The sequence below is a fragment of the Nilaparvata lugens genome, chromosome X (genome assembly GCF_014356525.2).
Source record: "Nilaparvata lugens isolate BPH chromosome X, ASM1435652v1, whole genome shotgun sequence".
Lineage (NCBI taxonomy): Eukaryota > Metazoa > Arthropoda > Insecta > Hemiptera > Delphacidae > Nilaparvata > Nilaparvata lugens.
The window spans coordinates 45,689,240-45,711,811 of record NC_052518.1 but is presented as its reverse complement, the minus strand read 5'-3'; the positions used below and the strand labels follow the sequence as shown (position 1 = coordinate 45,711,811).

Below are 22,572 nucleotides of genomic sequence, written 5' to 3'. Positions count from 1 at the left end.
AAATTGGTTTGCCGGGTGACTCTTCAAGAAACTGCGTTACGTTCCCACGTTATGCGCTCACAATGAGAGCGAGTGAGAGCGTTCGTTTCGGTTCACGGTCGTCTGGAAAGAGCACGAATAGGAGCAGTGGCGAGCAACCAGCAGCGACCCGAAGCATTCACCTGGAGAGAGAGTGAAACGGAGCAATCTCCTGCGACTGCGCCACTACTTAGTGAATAGGTTATGTGAATACGTATAAGTGAATAGGTATAAGTGTAAGTATAATAGGTATAAGTGGATAGGTTATGTTGTAATAATACCAATGTTGTGGTAGTTTTCAATCACAAAAGTAGTATAAATCGTTTCTCAGCCAATAATTTGTTTAACTTGAAAAAATGAGCGCGACTTGCTATGTAAAAAATTGAATCGAGCACAGTTAGCCCACCTAAGAGCGAGAGAGACAGAGTGATTTTGTTGAGGATGTGTGAAGGTAAAAATAAAATTTTGTTAATATGAAATTCAGTGCGAGATTCTTTGTATAAATTAATGTTTTAAATATAATTCTATGTATAAATAAATGTTTTAAATTGTTACTATTATTTCATCCTTCTTCCTACTATAGGAATGAATATTCACATTAAAATTATTTTACCACTCAAAGTCATTGTCACGTAAAACTTTCGCCCGTATACCAACTTTACAGGCAACCATGCAATTTTTTATGCTAAATTTACATGAAAGAAATAAAAAAGAGAAAACCCATAATTTTTACTATGGAGTGGAGGGAAATGATTATAAAGGATAAGAATAATGTAGGTTTAATTGAATGTCATGCTGCTCTAGGGTTGGACAGTTTCAGCCATTTTTTCTAAAAGATAATGTCTCAATGTACGGGTGAAGCCCGCTCGACTCTCTATGGACCTAATTTGATTTGGGAGTGCATTCCATGCACGACAACCGCTAACAAGGAAGGATTTTTTATAAATAGTTGTTCGATGATTTGGAATTCTTAGAGTATTTTCACCTGTTCTAGTGTGGGAAGCATCAATTCTCCTACCTTCAGATACAAATTTAAAATCGTTTTTGAAATAGATTGGTTCACCATATTTTAAAATGTCCCTAACAAGCTTGATTATACAAAGCATTCTCTGATCAGGTAACTTTTAAGTTGAACTATCAATATGGGCTTGAGTGATTCATTCATGGCGTTGGAGAGAGTAAACAAACCTGAGGCAATAGTTTTGACATCGCTGAAGTTTATCGTTTAAGGTTACTTGCATATTATTGAGCACAGAATTACAATACATAAGATGTGGGAATATGAGCGATTTGACTAGTAACAATCTAATTTTTCTGGGAAGAATATCTTGCACCTTCTTCAATGAATGCATGACAGAGAATAAAAAATTTACAAGTCTCATTAATTTGATCAGACCAGTCAAGATTTTTGTTCATAATAATTCCAAGGTTTTTAACTGAATCACAGTAAGCTACTTCGACACCATCAACATTAATATTGTTCAGTGAGTTTAAATCGATGTTGTTTACTAGTCTTGAATATCCAATTATTATGGGCTGAGTTTTTATAGGGTTGAGTTTTGGTCCGTTTTTCTTTGTCCATTCTACTATTGAAATTATAGCGTGATTCATTTTATTTACTGTTTCATTAATTTTAGTGATTGGGCAGCTTGCATAAATTTGAAGGTCATCAGCATAAGTATGGAAACTAGAAAATTTGATGACAGAGGGTAGGTCATTCGCATAGAGTGAAGAGTAGGGGGCCTAAGATAGAACCTTGAGCGACGCCATGGTTAACATTTATCCAATTAGACCTATAGTTTTTAACAGACACACATTGCTTTCTACCTGAGAGATAGGATTTGAACCATGCAAGGGTTTGATAACTAAACCCAAGAATAGCTAGTTTGTTTAAGTGAATTTCATGATCTACAGTGTTGAATGCTTTTGAGAAGTCAGACTGAGGACAGTACACTTTCTTTGATCCATAGCTAACCTAATATCATCGGTGACACGCAAGAGAGCGGTTTCAGTAAAAAAAGATTTTCTGAATCCAGATTGGAAATTATGTAGTTTCCTATTGGCTTCGAGAAACTCTACAACTTGTGAATGAACAATTCTCTCAAGTATTTTGGACAGAGCGGGTAAAATACTAATTGGTCTGAAATCTTCAACTTTATTGGGAGAGGTGACTTTGTTTAGTGGATGTACTAGAGCAAGCTTCCAATTTTCAGGAAATTCGTTGTTTTCAAGGGACTTGTTAAAAATGAATGTTATGGTGGGCAACACTGCAAACAATATTTTTTTTAATAGGTATGTTATCCACCCCCATTGCATTGCTGTGACTACGTTGTATTGCTTTAAAAACGTCCAGTTCAGATATTAGTTGGAAGTTGAATTTGTTTTGAAGTGGTACATTTAGATTGGTTACCTGATGTTTGAGATTATTAATATGATTATTGATGACTGTCTCGTCACGTTGTGTCGAATGTGAAATGAAATGTTTGTTAATATCGTCCAAAGGTAAGTCAATTTCAATTTTTTCAATTTATTTATTCACACACACACACACACACACACCACACACACACACCACACACACACACACACACACACACACACACACACACACACACACCACACACACACACACACACACACACACACACACCACACACACACACACATATATATATATATATATATATATATAAATTTTATATATAATATATTTTATATATATATATATATTTTATATATATATATATATATATTTTATATATATTTAATTATATATAAGTTAACAGAGAACTTTTCTGATTAGTGCGCTCACTTCCCCTACTTGTACTTTATCACATCCCTTTCCCAATCCTTTCCAAAAATTCAAAGGATCAAAAGCCTTCCTATGACATGGATAGCCATAGTTGGAAGAACTTTTCATCCTCTACCCTTCTTCACCACATAACATGTATAAATTGCCTTCTAATATTGTAATGTGTTCTCATATTTATGTTATTTATTTATATATATATATGTATATATATATATATATATATATATATATATATAAGATACATCAATATGAAATAAAAATTAATTACATCAATAAAAAAACATTACAGTATAAAATAAATAACATAAATATATATATATATATATATATTATATATATATATATATATATATGACATGGCATAGCCATAGTTATGTTGTTAGCCATGTTATGTTTATATTAGAAATTAATTTTTATTTATTTATTGCTATTATTAATTCTGTGGTTAAACTCTTCAAAAGTCAGGTTGGTTGGGAAAAGTCTAGGCTTATTTAAGATTGTTTTAATGATTCTTTTTTGAATTATGAAAAGCTCTTCCAAGTGGGAATTATAACAGCCCCCCCATACTGAAATACCATACTGAACTATGGACTGTACCAGTGCAAAGTATACCATTTTAAGATGACTTGAGTTTAGAATTTTTTTTGCTTCGTAGAATTTATAAGAAAGATATCTGATTCTTTTGCATAAAAATTTGATATGGATGTCCCACTTCAAATATTCATCTATTATGACGCCTAGATATTTTGTGCTTGTTACTCTTTTTATTATGGGACAAGTGCAGTTATTGAAGTTCATGTTGCAGTTTGAATGTAGTCTCAGATTCATATTTTCGTCGGGTTTACCAGTTGTATTGAGTGCAAAGGTGATGTAATTGGTTTTATCAATGTTCAAGCTCAAAGTGTTTTTGTCTAACCATTTTTTAATAAGAAAACAATTCTGTTCTGCAATTTCATGAGCCTCGATCCACGATTTTCCATAGAAAACAGCTGCAGTGTCATCTGCGAATGATATAGTTGTTGAGTTTTTTAGTTTCAGGCTCAGTAAATCATTCACATAAATAATAAAAAGGATTGGTGAAAGTACAGTTCCCTGAGACAACCCGTAAGAGGTCATTTTAGAGGTACATCCATTTATTGTTAAAGACTGTGTTCTATCTCTCAAATAGCTTTTAATTGATTCTAGAAAAATTCCCCTGAAGCCATATTTCTCGAATTTATTGTAAAGGGAGTAATGTGGAATAGTATCAAAAGCTTTTTGATATCCAAGAAAACCGCTATAGATTTGTAATTGGAATTCAGGTTTTGTGAAACAGTATTAGCAAATTTAATTAATGCATCTTCCGTACTCTTCTCAGCCTGAAATCCAAATTGATTTTCATTTATTATTTTATGTTTGCTCAAAAACAGGACTAATCTCTTCTTTATAATCTTTTCCATAATTTTTGCCAGATTACTGATTGGCCTGTAATTGCCAGGATTTGATGGATCTCCTTGCTTGAAGAGAGGTTTTATTTTGGCTTTTTTGAAGTGTTTGGGGAAGTAGCCTTGCTCAAAACATTTATATTAAAAGTCGTGGCTAGTGGTTGTGAAATAGTGTGGTGGCCTATTTGCTTGAGTACTGTGTTATTGAGATTATCCATTCCTGGGGCGCAGTTATTCTTCAGCTCTTTTATTGTCTCTTCAATTTCTTTAGAATCTGTTGGTCTCATGAAGAAAGAATTCAGTAGAGGTGTTTCGGTTATATCGTTGTTGTGATCAAAGTTGGGAGAATTCGCTAGTTCATTGTTCAAAGCTATAGCCTGTCTTTCACCAACATTGGTAAAAAAGTCATACAGCCTGTTGGCCTCAACTCTGATCCTGTTACACTCCTTTTTTCCTTCCCCGATTGCCTCATTAATACTCCTCCAAAGCTTTGAACTATTGTTTTGACATTGCTCTATTTTAACTTTATAATATTTCTCCTTCGCTTCATTTATGAGCCTATTCAATGTGTTCCGATAAATTCTGTATTCATTTATTGAATCAGCATTTGCAGGAACTTTCCTTATTCTATCAAGCATTCTATCCCGTATAGTAATTGATCTTATTATTCCTTGCGTTATCCAAGGCTTCAAAGGGCGATTTCGGCGAGGAATGTTTATCTCAGTTTTGACTGAATTAGTAATACCATTTAATCGTTCTACAAACTTTTCAACAAGTATATCTATATCTTCATTTCCAAAAATTGTATTCCAGTTTTCTTTTTCCAATTTTTCAGCAAGAAGTCTAAAGTTGTATGATATTTTTATGCTATTTTTAGGCAGGCATATTTCTATTTGAAGTGGTTTTGGGATTCCGTTCATTACCTAAATGTAATAGAACCGTATAATGATCCGTTATTGTTGTCTTGAAGATATTCCCAAATATAAAGCTGAAATTGCTATTTGTGTTTTTGAAAAAGATATGATCTATGCACGATTCAGATGTGGTTGATACTCTAGTACTTCCATTTATATGAGATTTAAAGCCTTTGCTCATTAAAATATGCATGTATTCCTGAACCTGTATACTAGTTGATTGAATATTTATATTTATATCACCAACCATACAAACACTCATTGAATTGGGTATATTGTCAAGGAAATGGTTTAGGCTGTTGACAAAATTCTCGGTGTTATGATTACTGGGTGATCTATAAATTCCTATAACTCTGAACATTTTATCATTTGGTGTTTTCAAGTCCAAGCACAACGAGTTTGCATCAACAATGTCACAAGCGATCACACTGACATCAATATTATCTCTAATATAAATGCACAGACCATCGCATTTGTTAATTTTCGAATATTTATTTACTTCGGTGTAACATGGGATCTTGTAAGTAAAAGGAATGTTCTCGGTTAGCCAAGTTTCAGTAAGAACTATTACATGGATATCTGTTTTTAAGCTGTTTATACAACAGATTAACTGAATGAAATTTGCATGAAGGCTGCGGATATTGGTCGAGAAGATATTTAAGAATTCAATATTTTTTCCATTTATTGAAGGAACATAATTGATATACTCATCGATTTCAGGAGTGATGTTATCAATTTCCAGCAAAGTAAGAATTTCATCAATATCAGCCATGATCAAGTATGTTATCAAGCATGCATAATCTATCCCTGTTCCACTTTTCAAGATCAGTTTCCTTTGTTGTTCTTAATTTATCAATGAGTTTGTCTATTGCATCTTTTTCTACACTCGTAGTTAAATATCTGAAAGTATTGGTGTGGCGTGAAAGAGCAACTATTGCATGTTGGATACTGTTATAAATGTCCCTGTTCTGGTAATCTACTCTAATTAATACTACGTTTTTAGTTGTTAGTCCTTGCGCTTCGTGAATAGTATGAAGTTGCCATCCTTTCCAAGTATATTCTCCCCAATTCTCCCCAAGGTCAGTGTTCATATCTCCCATAACTAGTATTCGATTATAATGAGGCATGAAAGAAAGTAAGGCATTTTCGAAGTCACTGAAGTGGCCGATTTTTGGTGGGCGATAGCAGATACCAACAAGTAGTTTATTAGAGCTAGATAAAGATAATTCAAGTAACATGAATTCAGGTCTGGCTCTGATGAGATAAATATTTTTGTTTTTATATAATCTTTTTACAAAGACTGCAACCCCTCCACAAGCCTTATTAAGCCTATCATTTCGAAAAAGATTATTTCCGGGCAATGCAACTTGGCTAGAATGAATACTAGGTTTGAGAAATGATTCTGAAATACCTATTAAATTGAAGTCTTGAGATCTGAAAATTGCTCTCAGTTCATCAATGTGGCAGCTGAGGGATTGAACATTGAGATGAGCGGCTTTAAAAAGATTCTTAAGAGGGTGAAGTTTGTTAGCTAATATTATGCCTGTGTCCTGAATATTGTTCCCATTATTATTATTAAAGTTAAAATGAGGAGAGGGCGAGCGAGCTGGGTTGTCACTGAAAGGCATCATTCAAGACACCGAAAGACATAGATCCAACTAAATAGCAGAGCATGACAGACGAATTAAAGGGTAAGGTAAAACTAAAACTAGGAAGTCTTAAAACTAAGAAAATCTCAAATACAAGAATAGTCATGAATGCATCAGATAGTTCGGCGTCCATTGGAAAAATGGAAATTCAAGTCCAAATTTTATAAAACTTATCAGAGTCCAGCAGATAATCCAATGTGGTGGGCAGTTTGCAGTGGTAGATGCTGATGGGACCGAGTTCCCCCACGTGAGAGAGAGCCAGGGCGGCGGCAAGAAGTTGAGAGGGAAGCAAACGACAATATTCTGTTCCCTTCACTCAGAGAGTTTCATTTTTATTACTAAGAGGTGGGAATATCACCCTTAAGATGTATGTTTTCACGTAACAATGTAACCTCACTAAAGTTTTGGGATTAGTCCTAAAATAATGAATGTTGAGTTGCTGAAATAGTATATTACGTCAAGAGGCCAGAAAGGAAGAGTTTCTGTAAAAGCATGATAGTTCCTAGTCGAGGTTTGCTAGAACTGGGATATCATGCGAGTACTGTGACATACATCCACGAGCTTGCCACGTACTATATTTTTTGTCACACAAACAGTAATAATTAAGACGCAACAAGTAAAAACTCAATACATAGATTAAAAATAACCTACGCTAAACACACAACACTACATTGAAGGAAATTTAATGACCAATCTTATATTTACTTCTTATAATAATTCATAATAACTACGGTCTCGTACGTAACATGTAGCCTGTAAACTAACTCTCGCAGTAGCCTGTTTTTTCTTTTCCGATCATTGTATTCTTTGTGCTAACCTAATAAATAAATAAATAACATACAGGACACTAGGATCATGGTTCTCATTCTCCTTCTTATCAACCTATCCAACTCGACGTTCAAAAAAGCAGTGAATAATCAAAAAATAGCTCATGATGAAAAAAAGATCGGTTGCTAGTGTCAGACAAGAACGCAGTGGATCCAGGGGCTCAATCGTCGTGTGTAATGAAGAAAATTTCTTTATTTGAAAAGCACTTGATGCTATCTAAAAGACACACAGCTCAAAGTGATCGGTAAGAAGCCACTAAAGCTAGTTACACACATCGGTTTTTGGTTGTACGATTTTTCGCCGTCCTTATAAATTCTATTAGATTAAACAGATGATGTCAAGCATATGATGTTTGTCTAGTTCTGTTTAATCTGGTAAATGTTATAAGGATGCAAAAGATCGAACGTCCAAAAATCGATGTGTGTAACTGGCTCAACTGGCTTTACTCACTTTTCACATTCGGTGATCATATCGAGATCAGCTGTTAATTACCAACTGATCGTAAAATAGCATCTAGCCTGGAAACAGACCCGAACTCATAAGTTTTCTGTGCAGTTACAGTCAGGGCCACTATCAATAAAATAGTGCTACCCAGAAACCAGCTAAAATGTTCAATACTATACAGTGTCCACTAAAGGTGCCTTTTTCGTTTGTGCGTAATTTTCCGCAGTCGACAACGACAAGCATTGTTGACATTCATATTGTCCAAATTTCAAGTGTGCTAAAACAAATGATTAAATAACTTTTTATTATTTGTCTTTATTATTAAAAGAAATAAACATTTATGATAATATCAACATATTGCCATTTAAAAGTATAAAAAAGTATAAGCTGAACCTGCCCCATTAAAACATAATTGAAAATAATCTTTTAGGTTATGTAGACAAATAGAAATATACCCAATCTGAGATTCTCTCCCTGTCGTGGTCGACGACGGCATTTACGCATAAACGAAAACCCAGCTTTAAGGTGTAACAGCCAAAGACCATAGATTCTACATGAAAAAACGTCCAGTGAAAATGTCTTTTATCGACCTTAGTTTTCGAAATGTATAGATTTTCGATATTAAAAAAAGTGAATAGCTAGAAAACTATCAGTCAGAATCTAATTCTAAGGATATGGTTGGAATGAGGAATAAATTTCCATTAAGATTCATATAATGTGTTTCTTGTTTGACGTTTTTGAACTTTTTATGAACGTACAAATTGTTTGAAATTTGGTTTTGAAGTTGACGAATGTAGCCTACTTTTATCAACTTTGAGCACGCATAAAAAGTTCAAAAATGTGAAACAAAGGAACAAATGATATGAACCTTATTGGAAATTTTCAACCAAATCCTAAGAATCAGATTTTGACTTAAGTTTAAAGTTTTCTAGTTATTGACGTTTTTCAAAAATATCGAAAAATTTATATATCTTGAAAACTGAGGCCGATATAAAAGAAATTTACAGGGAATTTTTTGTTGCAAATTTCATGTAGAATCCATGGTCTTCGGTTGTTACACCTTTCGTGGGACACTCTGTATATTGTGGATGATAAATGAGATCAATTGTATTTTGAAATATAACGACCATTTGAAAGCAACAGATTTCTAACCTACAAACAGACCAGAGTGAACTATGTTTTATGTAGTGTTAGGTTATGAATATGTAGGCCTATTACCAGTGGATAGCGAATAAGAAGCAAACGCCGATGGCCTGGAGGATCGTTGTAGGGTCTCTTCAAAATCAACCACTGCTTTCTGCAGAGCATCTCCTACTTGAATTGAAGCTATAGTTCTCAACAGCGGCTCCTCACTGATTGGCTCCTCACTGATTGGCTCGCTCTTCTCTACCTGAATAACCATCAAACAACATATAAGTTGTATAACTCATTGCCAGCACATCTAAAGGCATGCACTGAACATGAATTTAGACTAAAAATTTATAAAAAAAGTTGCTGGGCATGCGGACATACTCTAACAGGGTGTCCACTAAATCAGGCTCAGAATATTCCCGTACAATTCCCGTATATTTCACGTTTTTTCCGGTTTTCCTCGCTGGTTAAAAAAAAAGAATAATATGTAAAAATATAGGTTGGGGGGGGTGGGTTTCATGGGGTTACTCAGAATGGGGGTCAATTTGGAAAAAAATAATATTCTTAGATAACAATTTCAAAAGTGCACAAGTAAGTTTTTCTTAAATAACAATTTCAAAAGTGCAGTAAAAGTAAGTTTTTCATAAAAATGTAGCACCATTATACGATTAACTATTTCGAATAATATAAAAAAGTAAATTTAGAAGAAAAAACGAAACTCCCTATCTGCCCTTAACCCTTTAAAACATTATAGTCCAGTCACTACCGGTATATACATTGGTGTTTGCAATATATATTGTGGTTCTGATTTTTCAATATATTGTTTGGATACATTGGAGAAGTCTAGAACCAATTTTCCATGCAAAATTTCCAATATCTTCCAACTGCCACAATTAAAATGTATAATTCAAAATCCCTCTGGGCGTAATTTTGTGCTCTTCAACCTGAGACCAGAGAGCGCACAAAATTACGCTCAAAGGAATTTTGAATTGTACATTTTGTGCCGAGCACTATTTTTAATTCAGGCCTTTTTCCAAGTTATAATAGTAAATTTAATACGCAATAGACTAGAGCCATTATTGTGAGTTAGCGAAATAAATTATTTTCTCTCTCTCTATTATGAATGGCCATGACTTCGAGTTTACCATGATAGATATTTAAAAATTGTGGCTCCGAGTCGTCGAGGAATGTAGATTATGGAATTATCTTTAAAACGTAGCCTTCCTGTCACGACATAGAGTGCGATAAGCTGGAAAACAGCAAGCATTGAAATTATAACAAACTACCGATTTTGCAGTTACTATTTGGCCCAAAGGCTCTAGAAGCCACGCGACGATTGGTCAAATTGATTCCCTTTGCCCAATAGGAGACCTGTTTCTAAATACAGTAGTGGGGCGATTCCCCAACCGAGAGACCAGATTACGTTTCGGAGGACACTTTGCTAGGAGCACTATGAGAGTAAAGATGTAGTCATTATGTTTCGCCCTGTTTGGGCAAGTTTACAAGTTTATATCATTAGTTAATGTAGGAGCTAGTTTTATTTTTATTAAAGTTTAAATTTTCTAGTAGTGCCATGTCCTGAAAGGTTTAATTGTGTTTCTTTATCATGTACGAATAATTGTTTCTTCAAATAACCGCTAAGTGGTTCATGTGTGTCCCCAAACCAACTTCATGTACCACCCCTTTGGTTCCGCAAATTTATGTAACACCGCTTCAAGACACCCGTTCAGACGACAGGTCTAGGACCGTAAGAGGACGTCGCCGTCAAGCCAAATTCAACCGGTAAAAGTTCACCGCCAAAAACAAGGTACTGTAACCCCGACGATAAAGCAATGTACAGACCAACGAAAGTGCAGTGTAGTGAAACAAAGGTTCATTCGAGAATGTCAATCAAAAGTGGGGATTCAAAATTATTATGAAATGGGTTATATGGGTTACTATCGACGAAATTTGGGTTCAACGGGCTTTTCTTTCTTGAGTAGTTTCATGTTGAAATTAATTTGTTATTTTATGACTGATATTGTTTGGTTTTGTGACGTATTGCTATCTAAACGAGGGATAGTAATGCCCCCCCCAAATCAGATGAAGAATGTCAACAAAGTAACATGAAATTGTTGTTTCTGTTGTTCGCTTTTAGTTGCCAATGTTTATTGAAGCTGTTTGTATTTTTCAATTATTTCAAATTGTAGTGTTATTCTATAGTATAAACCTATTAAATCAGGCATGGCAAGATTAATTGAAGTTTTCTTGACTCTAGCCCGTTCACATGCATGAATTAGGTATAGACTCAGGTATTTTCTAGATGTGTCGGCCTATTTCTAAATTCTAAATTTTATTCAAAATTATCTTCTTTATCATCTTTTAAAAAGGTCAGGCACAATTTGAATTGTGGAAGTTGGAAGATATTGTTGATTAAAAACTAAAATATTCATAAAAATTGATTAATTTGTTAAAATTATAGTTTTAGTTTAAAGTTTTTGTAACTCAGAACACATTAGATATAGAGCTCAAGTGATTTAATTTTATTCAGAATTTTATAATCTGAAAAAAGGCGAGAGCAAATTTAACTGTCCGACGACTGGATTTGGCTGATATAAGCTGAAAAATAGAAAATTAACCGAAAATACGAAGTGTTTGGGCCATTCTGTATCTAGCACAAGGAAATTTTGCATTCAAAAATTGGTTCTGGACTTCTCTTATGTATCCAAACAATATATTGAAAAAATCAGAACTACAATTATTGAAAGCACACCCCCTTTTTCATGTCTATATTGACTGGACTAATATTAACAGTACATTTTAGGTTCTAAAAAACACTTGTGTGATTTGATTTACTATCAATAATTTCAACATCGATAATACCTTCACCAGATACGGAACTATACCTAAAATGGATATAAATGTATTTCCACACATGCTGAACCGAACTTCGAACTGTTCACCGTGCAGCGAACATTAGCCATATATTTCATAATGTTAACATTCAGCTGTTAAACAACTGCCGCGCAGTTCTCTGAATCGTTCGTCGTCCCACTAGCCGCTCTTTTAACCGTTCTCCACGCCGTTCGCCGAACGCTGAACTTTTCAGCCAATCAGAGCGCTCGAATAAAATTGGCCGTGCAGCTTGCGGTCCAATTTTGGCTATCCATCACAAAGCATGTGAATACTTTCGCGAACATTATTACAGTACAGGCCTCTTCTCATAATCTATATTTTGAACAACTCATTGTCATGAATAATAAATTTATAGGAATCGATAAATAATGTTTAATGCAAATAGAATACAGTGGAGCACATTGGATCAGATCTTCACATTGAGACAGGCAATGGAAAAGTGTATACAGCATGATATGTCTTCACTTGCTGTTTGTAGACTACAAGAGAGCATTTGACAGTTTATACAGGAGAAAGCTACTTGAAGCACTGGACAAGAAAAACTTACCTTCAAAATTAATCAGACTAGTGGCAGCTACCCTAAATGAGACCTACTCCAGAGTAAGGATAGGCAAGACTCTTGGGATGCGTTTCCCTGTAAAGTATGGGGTAAGGCAAGGAGATGCGCTGTCTGCATTATTGTTCAATTTGGCTCTCCATGAAGCAGTCGAAGGTATCACCCATAGAAGTACCATAGTAAATAGACTATGGCAAGTTTCTGGATATGCAGATGATCTGGTCATAGTAGCGAGAACAGTACCAGCCTTGAGAGAAGCCTTCACATCACTAGCAAGCTATAGTAAACCAATGGGACTAGAGATAAACGAGGCCTAGACAAAATACCTGAGAGTGTTACCAGCAGTAGGTAGGAGAGATGCTAGAGACATGAAGATTGGACCCTACACATTTCAACAGGTAGACGAGTTTGTCTATCTGGGAACACTTGTGACAAGTAGTGGGAAAGTCTCAGAAGAGACTAACAAAAGGATCATGGCGGAAAACAGAGCATACTATGCCAGTATCAAATTATTTAAATCTCGAATGCTGTCAAGAGCTACAAAATTACATTTATACAAAACATTGGTGAAGCCTGTGGTGTGTTACGGATCGGAAACATGGGTGCTTACTGCTGGAGATATGCAAAGACTGAGAGTTTTTGAAAGAAACGTGGTGAGAAGGAATCTTGGGCCCTGTTTTTGAGAATGGTCTCTGGAGAGGTAGAAAAAATTTTGTAATAGAGTAATTCTTAAACAAAGAAGACATAGTGCGGTCGATAAAAGCTGGCAGAATAAGATGGATGCGGCATATGTTGAAAATGGGAGATGGAAGAGTGGTGAAATGTATATGGAAGGAGAAAATATATAACAGAAGAAGAAAAGGTCGACCAAGAAGTAGATGGACGGATGATGCGGAACGCGATCTAAGGACGCTTGGAGTTCGTAACTGGAGGAGGCATGCCGAGGATCTAGACAGAGGGAGAGGCTATTTGAGGGAGGCCAAGGTAGTTGATATTTAATGTATTCAAGGTATTTGAGGTAGTATTTAATAAATACTACAGCATATACTAACTCACAAAAAGTGACATCTTCATAATATTTTCCACTTGCCATCAATATTTGTTGATAAGAGCATTGATCATTGTTATTTCACGAAAAAGTGGGTAGAGTTGAATAATTTCCCCCAAAAAGTGTCTGGTTTGGTCTATTTTTGGCAAACCAAAAAAACTTACTTAGGTAGATAGGACCCTTTTAGGCAAACCAATCTATACTATAATAAAGTGAAGAACTGGCTTATATTAGTACGGGATAGGAAAATTATGTTTGACGCATCATCACGTCTGAACTACTGGACTGATCAACTTGAATTTTTGCATATAGATTCTTAATTAACCGAGGATGGTAACAGGTCTGTTTTAAATTCTTCAAATTTTCATTACGTCAAGTTTTCAATTTGTCAAGTTTTAAAATAGACCCTAGCAGAGCACGGGTTACCTGTAAGTCAATAATAAAGTTTTGATCAAGGAATAAGGGAGTGTTATTTCCATCGATTTGCAACATTCAGAATATAGTCCAGGCAATGAATGCTCAAAAAAGGGTATAGAGGGAAAAGTTTGGAAGACAATTTTTGACCCCGCATTTCTGTTTAGGGTAGTGAGGAGGTAAACATATCAAAAGTCCTCACCCCTACCCCCTGTGCTAAGGGGGTGGGGGTGGTTCAAAAGTACCATTTTTTGGTTTCTAGCATAAAACTCGAAAACTATGCATTTTACAGACATGACTATTCTATAAGAAATTAAAGCTTACATAATTTCCTACAATATTGATCCCACAACTTTTCTATATCTCTACACTTTTCGAGATATCCGCTCTAAAAGATGTGACATTTATGAAAAAAACACATTTTCCCTCAATTTTTTGCTATTTTTGCTCTTATGAATTTTTGAATATCGATGGGAAAAATCCATGCTGATCATGAGGTTATAGAGCATCAAATTCTCTTCAATGCTATGTATAATTACACAAGTTTACGCACATCCCCACGACTGTTGCAGCAGCTTCAGTGTTGAGTGTGATATCTTCAATTATGCAAAAATAGACCAATTGAAAAGGAATTTGAGAGAATGTTTTGAATACAATTTTTGACTTTGCAGCTATGTTGGGACCAGTTAGGGGGTGAACATATCAAAAGTCCCTATCCCTACCCATTGTGCTGAAGGGATGAGGGTGGTTAAAAAGTTGAATTTTTCAATGTTTTGCTTACACGCTTGTATCTTGAGAAAAATGCGTTCAACCGACATGACTAACTATTCAGAAATGAAGCTTGATTAATTTCCTACAATATTTGTTCTGTGATGATTTGTGATATCTCCAACAGTTTTCGAGATATACGTTCTTAAAAGTGTAAAATTGTTAAAATAACAGCTTTTAATCCTATTTTTTGATGTTTCAGGGCCTACAACTCTCCAACAATGCATCGTAAAAATGAATGCTCACCGTAGATTTATAGAGCTTTGTTTTCTCTTTAATTTGATGTATTATTTCACTATTCCAAGTTTTCCTTCTATTGTTGTAGCAAATTCAATGTGGGGGTGAAATTTGTAAGCTTTAATTTCTTATAGAATAGTCATGTCTGTAAAATGCATTATTTTCTAGTTTTATGCTAGAAACCAAAATATGGTACCTTTGAATCACCCCCACCCCCTTAGCATAGGGGGAGGGGTGGGGACTTTTGATATGTTTACCTCCTCACTACCATAAACAGAACTGCGGGGTCAAAAATTGTCTTCCAAATTTTTCCCTCTATAACACTTTATTGACTGGGCTAATACTACTGAACTGTATTCTGCACGACACTCCACAGCGTTTTCGGCCGACTGTACAGTGCGTGAGTCAGTCTATCAGTGACTTGACTTAATGACTTGAATGAGGAAGACGCTGAAAAAATGTTAATTGAATAAAAATATCATAGAGATTTACAATTGATTATGCAAATATAAACACATCAAAGAATGTGTTTTCGCATTGCGGGTACATAATTAAAAACGAAAACATTAAGCAGATAAAAACAGTTTATCCAATATGTTGCTTATTTAAAAACACCCTGATCAAAACCGAATAAGCAAGGTGGATAATATTAATTTTTTGTGATAGGTTATTATAACTACTCTAAATACTTTTGTTACCAAATATATTATAATATCCCAGAGCCTGTTTGATTGAATTGTACAATTGGTTTTAATTTATTCAGTACCTATCAATTCAAAAATGGATGATCAAATTATAGATTCACAAGAAAGTATGATTAGAGAATCCAAATTGAATAATATTCTAATCATGTTTAGAAAAAATCAGTGATTGGAACATTATTATGTCTTGAAATTATTTCAGATATCATTGACACTACGAAAACTACTGATTTGAAGACGAAATTAGTAAAATAAATCAACAGTACAGATATTTCATTATTAAAATTGAAAAAGATTCACCACTTGACAGCATTTTATTGTTTGAATTCGCCGAGCGGTTCGCTGCACGGCGCGCTGCGCAGCGAATTGCACGGTTCGAAGTTCGTTTCGGCATGAGTGAAAATACCTTAATCTATATAATAAGAGAAAGAGAGTAGGGTTGTGTTTGTTTGTGTGTTCGTTTGTTCGCATCAAAACATGTCTTCTTGTGGATTGCATACCGGAAAAAAGGAAATGATTTAGATCCCCAAATTTTGCACATAGATTCTAAAAATATCAATCTTGTAATGAATATCGGAAGAAAACCTCATCGTTACGATAGAACCTATCGATACACGGCTCCGATAAAACACCATATAGATACACTTTATTTATAAAACGCCACATCGATACACCAACCTGCATCATCCATCACTAATACACCACTCATCCACTGGCTAAATTTCAACTCTGTTCTTAATTAATATATAATTAGCTAGTTGACGAAAGTGTCAAAAAATTCCCGTATCTCGACAAAATTCCCAAACATTTCCCGCCCAAATGAAATTAACGTACAATTCCCGGTTTTCCCGCCGCGTGGACACCCTGTCTAAAGATAAAATCTACGCTCATTATGGATGCAGCATTGTTATAAGAGTAAAAACGTTATTTTGCAGCATCGGCCTACCAATAATGGAAGGGGTATATAGATGTGTCGGTAATTTGAAACGTCGAGGATATAATATTCTATTGTTACGCTGCATCTCATAATGAACGCAGATTTTATCTTTAGAGTATGCCCACATGCCCAGCATTTTTCTATTAATTTTTACTCTAAATTCCTCTTCAGTGCATGCCTTTAGATGTGCTGGCAATGAGTTATACATGCGAATCCCAGCACTCTTCACTCCTTTCTCATACATAGTAGGCTACGTCATCTCTCCGGTTTTGCCTGTTTCTAGTATTTATTTACTTATTTATAATATTAGGGCACCGGGAAAACCCCCATTATTGTCCTTACGAGAAAAATACGAATGGAAACAAAGGAGCATAAGTTCAATTTAGTGGAAGCTCAAGTATTATGAAAGTGGACCATTTCACCGGTGCAGAATTAATCTCTTTTTTCTCAATAAAGCGAAGCGCTTCAAAAATATACAAGCTTGGCAGTGAGAAGTTATGAAATCTTTAAAATAAGACCTACAACTTTTGTGGATAGACTCTTCAATAATTGCAAATTTTTTAATCCAAAATATATGTACTGCCTAGATTAAACTAATACAAAACATAACTCCGTATGAAAGAAGTGAATGGAACATAGCGAAGTAAGCATTTTCAAGATTTCTACTATCTAATAAACTCTTCAAGCTTCTTTTTTGTTTTATTTATTATTATTATTATTTATTTGAAAATTTACATATTTGAGGGCACCAGGAACTGAATCCCATTATTGCCCTCATAACACACATTGAGCATAATACAATTTGAAAATACAATACATTAAAATGAAAATAGAATAACTTAACTTATATACTATTGAGTTTTAGAAAAAACAAAATACAACAAAAAATAATAGAAAACCTTGCAAATATGAAACTTATAGTATAACAGATAAAAGAAGAAGAACTAAGTATGTAACTAATACTGAAAAATTCAAGAAGAAAAGAAAAAAGAAATAAAGAAAAGAGAATTATGGAAACTTTGCAAATATGAAACTTATAAATAAAAACACTAATAAATTATGTAAAACATAGGAAAGAAAAAAAAAGACAAAACTCAACAAACATAAATCTTATTCAAGTCCCACCTGAACACACTGTCTGAATCAAAAAAATCTAATGCATTATTAAGCCTATTGTATAATCGAAGAGACCTAAACAGGGGAGCATTGTAACCACTGACCGTTCTACATCTGATAATATCAAAGGTGGGATGATCTCTGGAATTGAACGCAGGAACATGGAACCTGATCAATGAGAGCAGCGAAGGAGAAGAAAATCGACCCCTTAACAGACCATGCACGAAAATCAATGAGTCTCTCTCCCGTCGTAATCTCAATGATACAAAGTGAAAGGTACTTCTCAAACGGTCTGTAGGAAAACCCAAAGGACAGGATTGGCCGAAGCGCTTGTAATAGAGAAACCTCAAAAACTTATTCTGAACTACCTCAAGACCATGAGTACACAAATCAGTATAAGGGTTCCAAATCACAGAGCAATATTCCAACACACTCCGGACCAATGACACATAAACAGTACATATTGCATCAAGGTTATTGAAGTTAGCTGTATTCCTCATAACAAAACCTAGCATTTTATTGGCTCTAGCTATGCTATAGTCCATGTGCACTGAGAACCTGAGACAGCTATCAAAGATTACACCCAAATCCTTACATGTATCGACTCTTTCCAGATTCATACCATGTACTTCATAAGAAAAGTTCATCTTCATATTTTTTCTAGAGAATGAGATACACTTACACTTCCTAACATTCAAGTCAAGTCCATTGATAGAAGACCATCTAGCCAATCTGTCAAGATCTTGCTGCAACAAATTACAATCATTGGAGTTAGTAATCTCCATGTAGAGCTTTACATCATCAGCAAAGATCAAACATTTTGCTTTCTTTAACTGGAGAGGCAGTTCATTGATCAATAGAAGGAATAAAAGAGGACCGAGTACACTCCCCTGTGGAACTCCTGAAGTGCTGAAAAAGGGAGTTGATCTAGAACACCTGACCATAACATAATTGGTACGATGGAATAAGTAACTTCTGAAAAGATTCACAAGTTGCACACAAAAACCCAAATCATCAAGTCTCCTCAACAGTGCTCCCTGATCAACACGATCAAATGCTTTTGCATAGTCTGTGTAAATGACATCAACCTCACCTCCAGAATCCATTACCCTCGAAACATCCATAGTGAACTCCATCAAATTGGTGACCACAGACCTTCCAGGGAGAAACCCATGTTGACAGTCCGATATCAGAGGACGGGAGTAACACAAAATCTCACCATACAAGAGATGCTCAAAAATCTTAGCAAAGACTGACAGCAGGGAGATCGGACGATAGTTATCAATCAGATCCTTTCTGCCAGACTTGAAAATGGATATTACCTTGGAAATCTTCCACCTTGTAGGAAATAAACCTTTCGCCAAAGATAAATCGAATATATATTTCAATGGGTCAACCAACACATCTCTGCAACCTTTCACTATGAATGCAGGAACCTCATCCTCACCAGGAGTAGTGAGTGGCTTCATTCTGTTAATTGCCCTCCTTATGCTCTCAACAGAAACTGATGAAACAGCTAATGAACTGGAAGCCAAATCCCTTATAATTCCATTTTCCTCACTAATCTGATTCACGTTATCACTAAAGGTGCAAGTAATTGGAGTATAAACCGACTTGAAGTACTCAGCAAAACCATCGGGCAATTCATATCCCACAAAGGCCCTATCACCGAGCTCCATTCTCTGACAGATCCCATTAGCCTCACGCTTACTATTCACAAACTTCCAGAACTCCTTCGACTCACCCTTGATATTCCTCTGTACCCTAGTCATATACTCATCATGAGAACGGGATATGAGATTCTTCAGCTCTCTTCTAATATCGTTGAACCGATTTCTATGATAGGCCAAAAAATGTTTCTTCCGTGCGAGTTTGTTTTTCCTCTTAATCATCTGTATGATATTCTGATTAAACCAAGGAGGATACTTCGAGTTAATTGCATTGACACGTTTTTTTGGGATGGTGAGATCAAAACATGAATATATGATTGAATAAAAAAGATCTACCGCTGAATCAACATCTTTAATACTATAAAGAACCTGCCAATTATAATCTCTAAGGATTTTGTAAAGAGAAAGATAGTCCGCTCTCCTGAAATCATACTTCAACTCCCAATCAGATTGATGCTGATGACTCCCCCGACTCAACTGGAAACCCGTCAGCAATTCCATGCTCAGAGCTGGGTGATGTTCAACATCTTCATGGACCAAAGGCAAAGACTCATGTTTGAGCCCTTCAATCTGCATACTAGACATTACCAAATCAAGTGTACGGCCATTGGCATTTTTAACATTATTATAAGATTGAAGATCAAAAAATCCTGAGAAATTGTTTAACTTTTTTGCACACATAGTACCATTCATTAAATCAAAATCCTTGTCAGTTATTTCAGGTAAGTTGAAATCACCAGCTATGAACAATTTATCTTTAATTATCTGAGAGTATGATTCGATGTGATCAAAATATGATTCAAAGTCACCTATGAGAGCATTATTACAATAGTAGACAATGTTAATATATATAGGACAAGTGGGTGATAGAATACGAATCATCAGATTCTCTGAATTTCTGAGATTATGACACGAATTAATATCAAAACATTCCTCCGAGGGTATGTCCCTACGAACGGCAATTAGCACACCTCCACCACAACAAGAGTCGCTCTACCAGGTCTGTCTCTACGATAAACAGTGTATCTCTCATCAAAAAGTTCAGAATCAACAAAACTAGAATTAAGCCAAGTCTCTGTTATCAAAATCATATCATAATCACAGGCAAGCACCGATTGAAGGAAACCATGAGTCTTCGTTCTGAGACCCCTTACATTTTGATAATAAACTTTCAAGGAATTAATGCAATAGTTCATTGAGAAATTGAGAATCATAAGATCATCTTACCAGCCGCACATCAAATAGAATAATTCAGTTACAGTCAGGAATATAAGTACATAATATCATACATAAGTATACATAAGTATAATAGTACATAATATAACCAATTGATTAAAGATTAAAAATGTTTAGAATTAGATAAAGAGTTCTGAATGTAAGCAAATGAGGATGAAAAGATGATTTAACAATAGAAAAAATCTGGTGTGGTACACTCACACAACTTTCCTTGCTCATATTCGAAACTACGATCAGACTTTTGTATATGTGTATATATAATTGTTTTCAGAGTACTTTTTCCTTTGTGTAAATTGTGAAATTCAATGATTTTTTTAGTCGTCATTTTTTTAAAGTCGTCAAAACAGCTGTTCTACAGATGAAATATCTCGACTATGTGTTCTTTTTATGAAGTGCTCTACCTACCTACCTCATGCACGAGAAGGAGGTTACAAAGTCCATTTCTCAAGGATGGGGTGGACCCCCCATTAGTTTCCCAGAAAGGAGACTCATGCCAGTTAATAGAGCTGATAAATAACTATACAGAGTATGAATTTGAAAAAAACCGGTCAAGTTATTTTGAAAAAATCGTGAAAAACATGGTTTTTTAGTAATTATCCGCCATTTTTCTCAAGAATATTACGGAGCTCCTGCAATTTTCCAAGGAAAAAACTCATGTCATTTGATAGGACTTATGAATAGCTACCCATGGCTTGAATTTGAAGAAAATCGTTAGAGCCGTTTTCGAGAAAACCGTGAAAAACCTGGTTTTTGGTCATTATCCGCCATTTTTCTCAAGAATATTACGGAGCTCATGGAATTTTCCCAGAAATGAGACTCATGCCAGTTGATAGTGCTTATGAATATCTATCCATGGTATGAATTTGAAGTAAATCGTTAGAGCAGTTTTCGAGAAAACGGTGAAAAACATGGATTTTTAGTCATTATCCGCCATTTTTCTCAAGAATATTACCGAGCTCCTGAAATTTTCCCAGAAATCAAACTTATGCCAGTTGATAGGGCTTAAAAATAGCTATTCATGGTATAAATTTGAAGAAAATCGTTGGAGCCGTTTTCGAGAAAACCGTGAAAAACATGGTTTTTTAGTCATTTTCCGCCATTTTTCTCAAGAATATTACGGAGCTCCTGAAATTTTCCCAGAAATGAGACTTATGCGAGTTGATAGGGCTTTTAAATAGCTATCCATGATATAAATTTGAAGAAAATCGTTAGAGCCATTTTCGAGAAAAACGTGAAAAACATGGTTTTTTAGTAATTATCCGCCATTTTTTCCGCCATCTTGAATTGAATTTTATTGAATTTCTTATTGTCGGGTCCTCATGGTATAGGGACCTTAAGTTTAAAATTTCAAGTCGATCGGTTGATTAGGAATGGAGTTATCGTGTTCACAGACATACACACACACACACATACACACACACACACATACACACACAGACCAATACCCAAAAATCATGTTTTTGGACTCAGGGGACCTTGAAACGTATAGAAAACTTGAAATTGGGGTACCTTAATTTTTTTGGAAAGCAATACTTTCCTTACCTATGGTAGTAGGGCAAGGAAAGTAAAAATGGAATTTAGAACTAATTAATTAATCAAAGAGCAATCACGAATACTCTCAAGATAAAAATGGAAGAGAAAAAGAAGCTGAAAAAAGAAATGAGCTGATGATATAGAAGAATTAATTAATCCAAAGAGCAATAAGCGAATATTGATTTGAATAATGATAAAAAAATGTTTAGAATGAGTTGGAGTTGAGCAAATAAGGAAGAGA

The 22,572-nt window shown here is 34.9% G+C and overlaps 1 protein-coding gene across 1 annotated transcript in view; it reads right to left on the bottom strand.

The window, feature by feature from the left end:
- LOC111050245 overlaps positions 1 to 22,572 on the bottom strand; it is a 205,018-nt gene that overhangs the window by 58,599 nt on the left and 123,847 nt on the right. Inside the window, exon 3 of the mRNA XM_039441952.1 lies at positions 9,308 to 9,479. Coding sequence (XP_039297886.1) covers positions 9,308 to 9,479 — 172 coding nt within the window. The remainder of the gene's footprint in view (positions 1 to 9,307; positions 9,480 to 22,572) is intronic.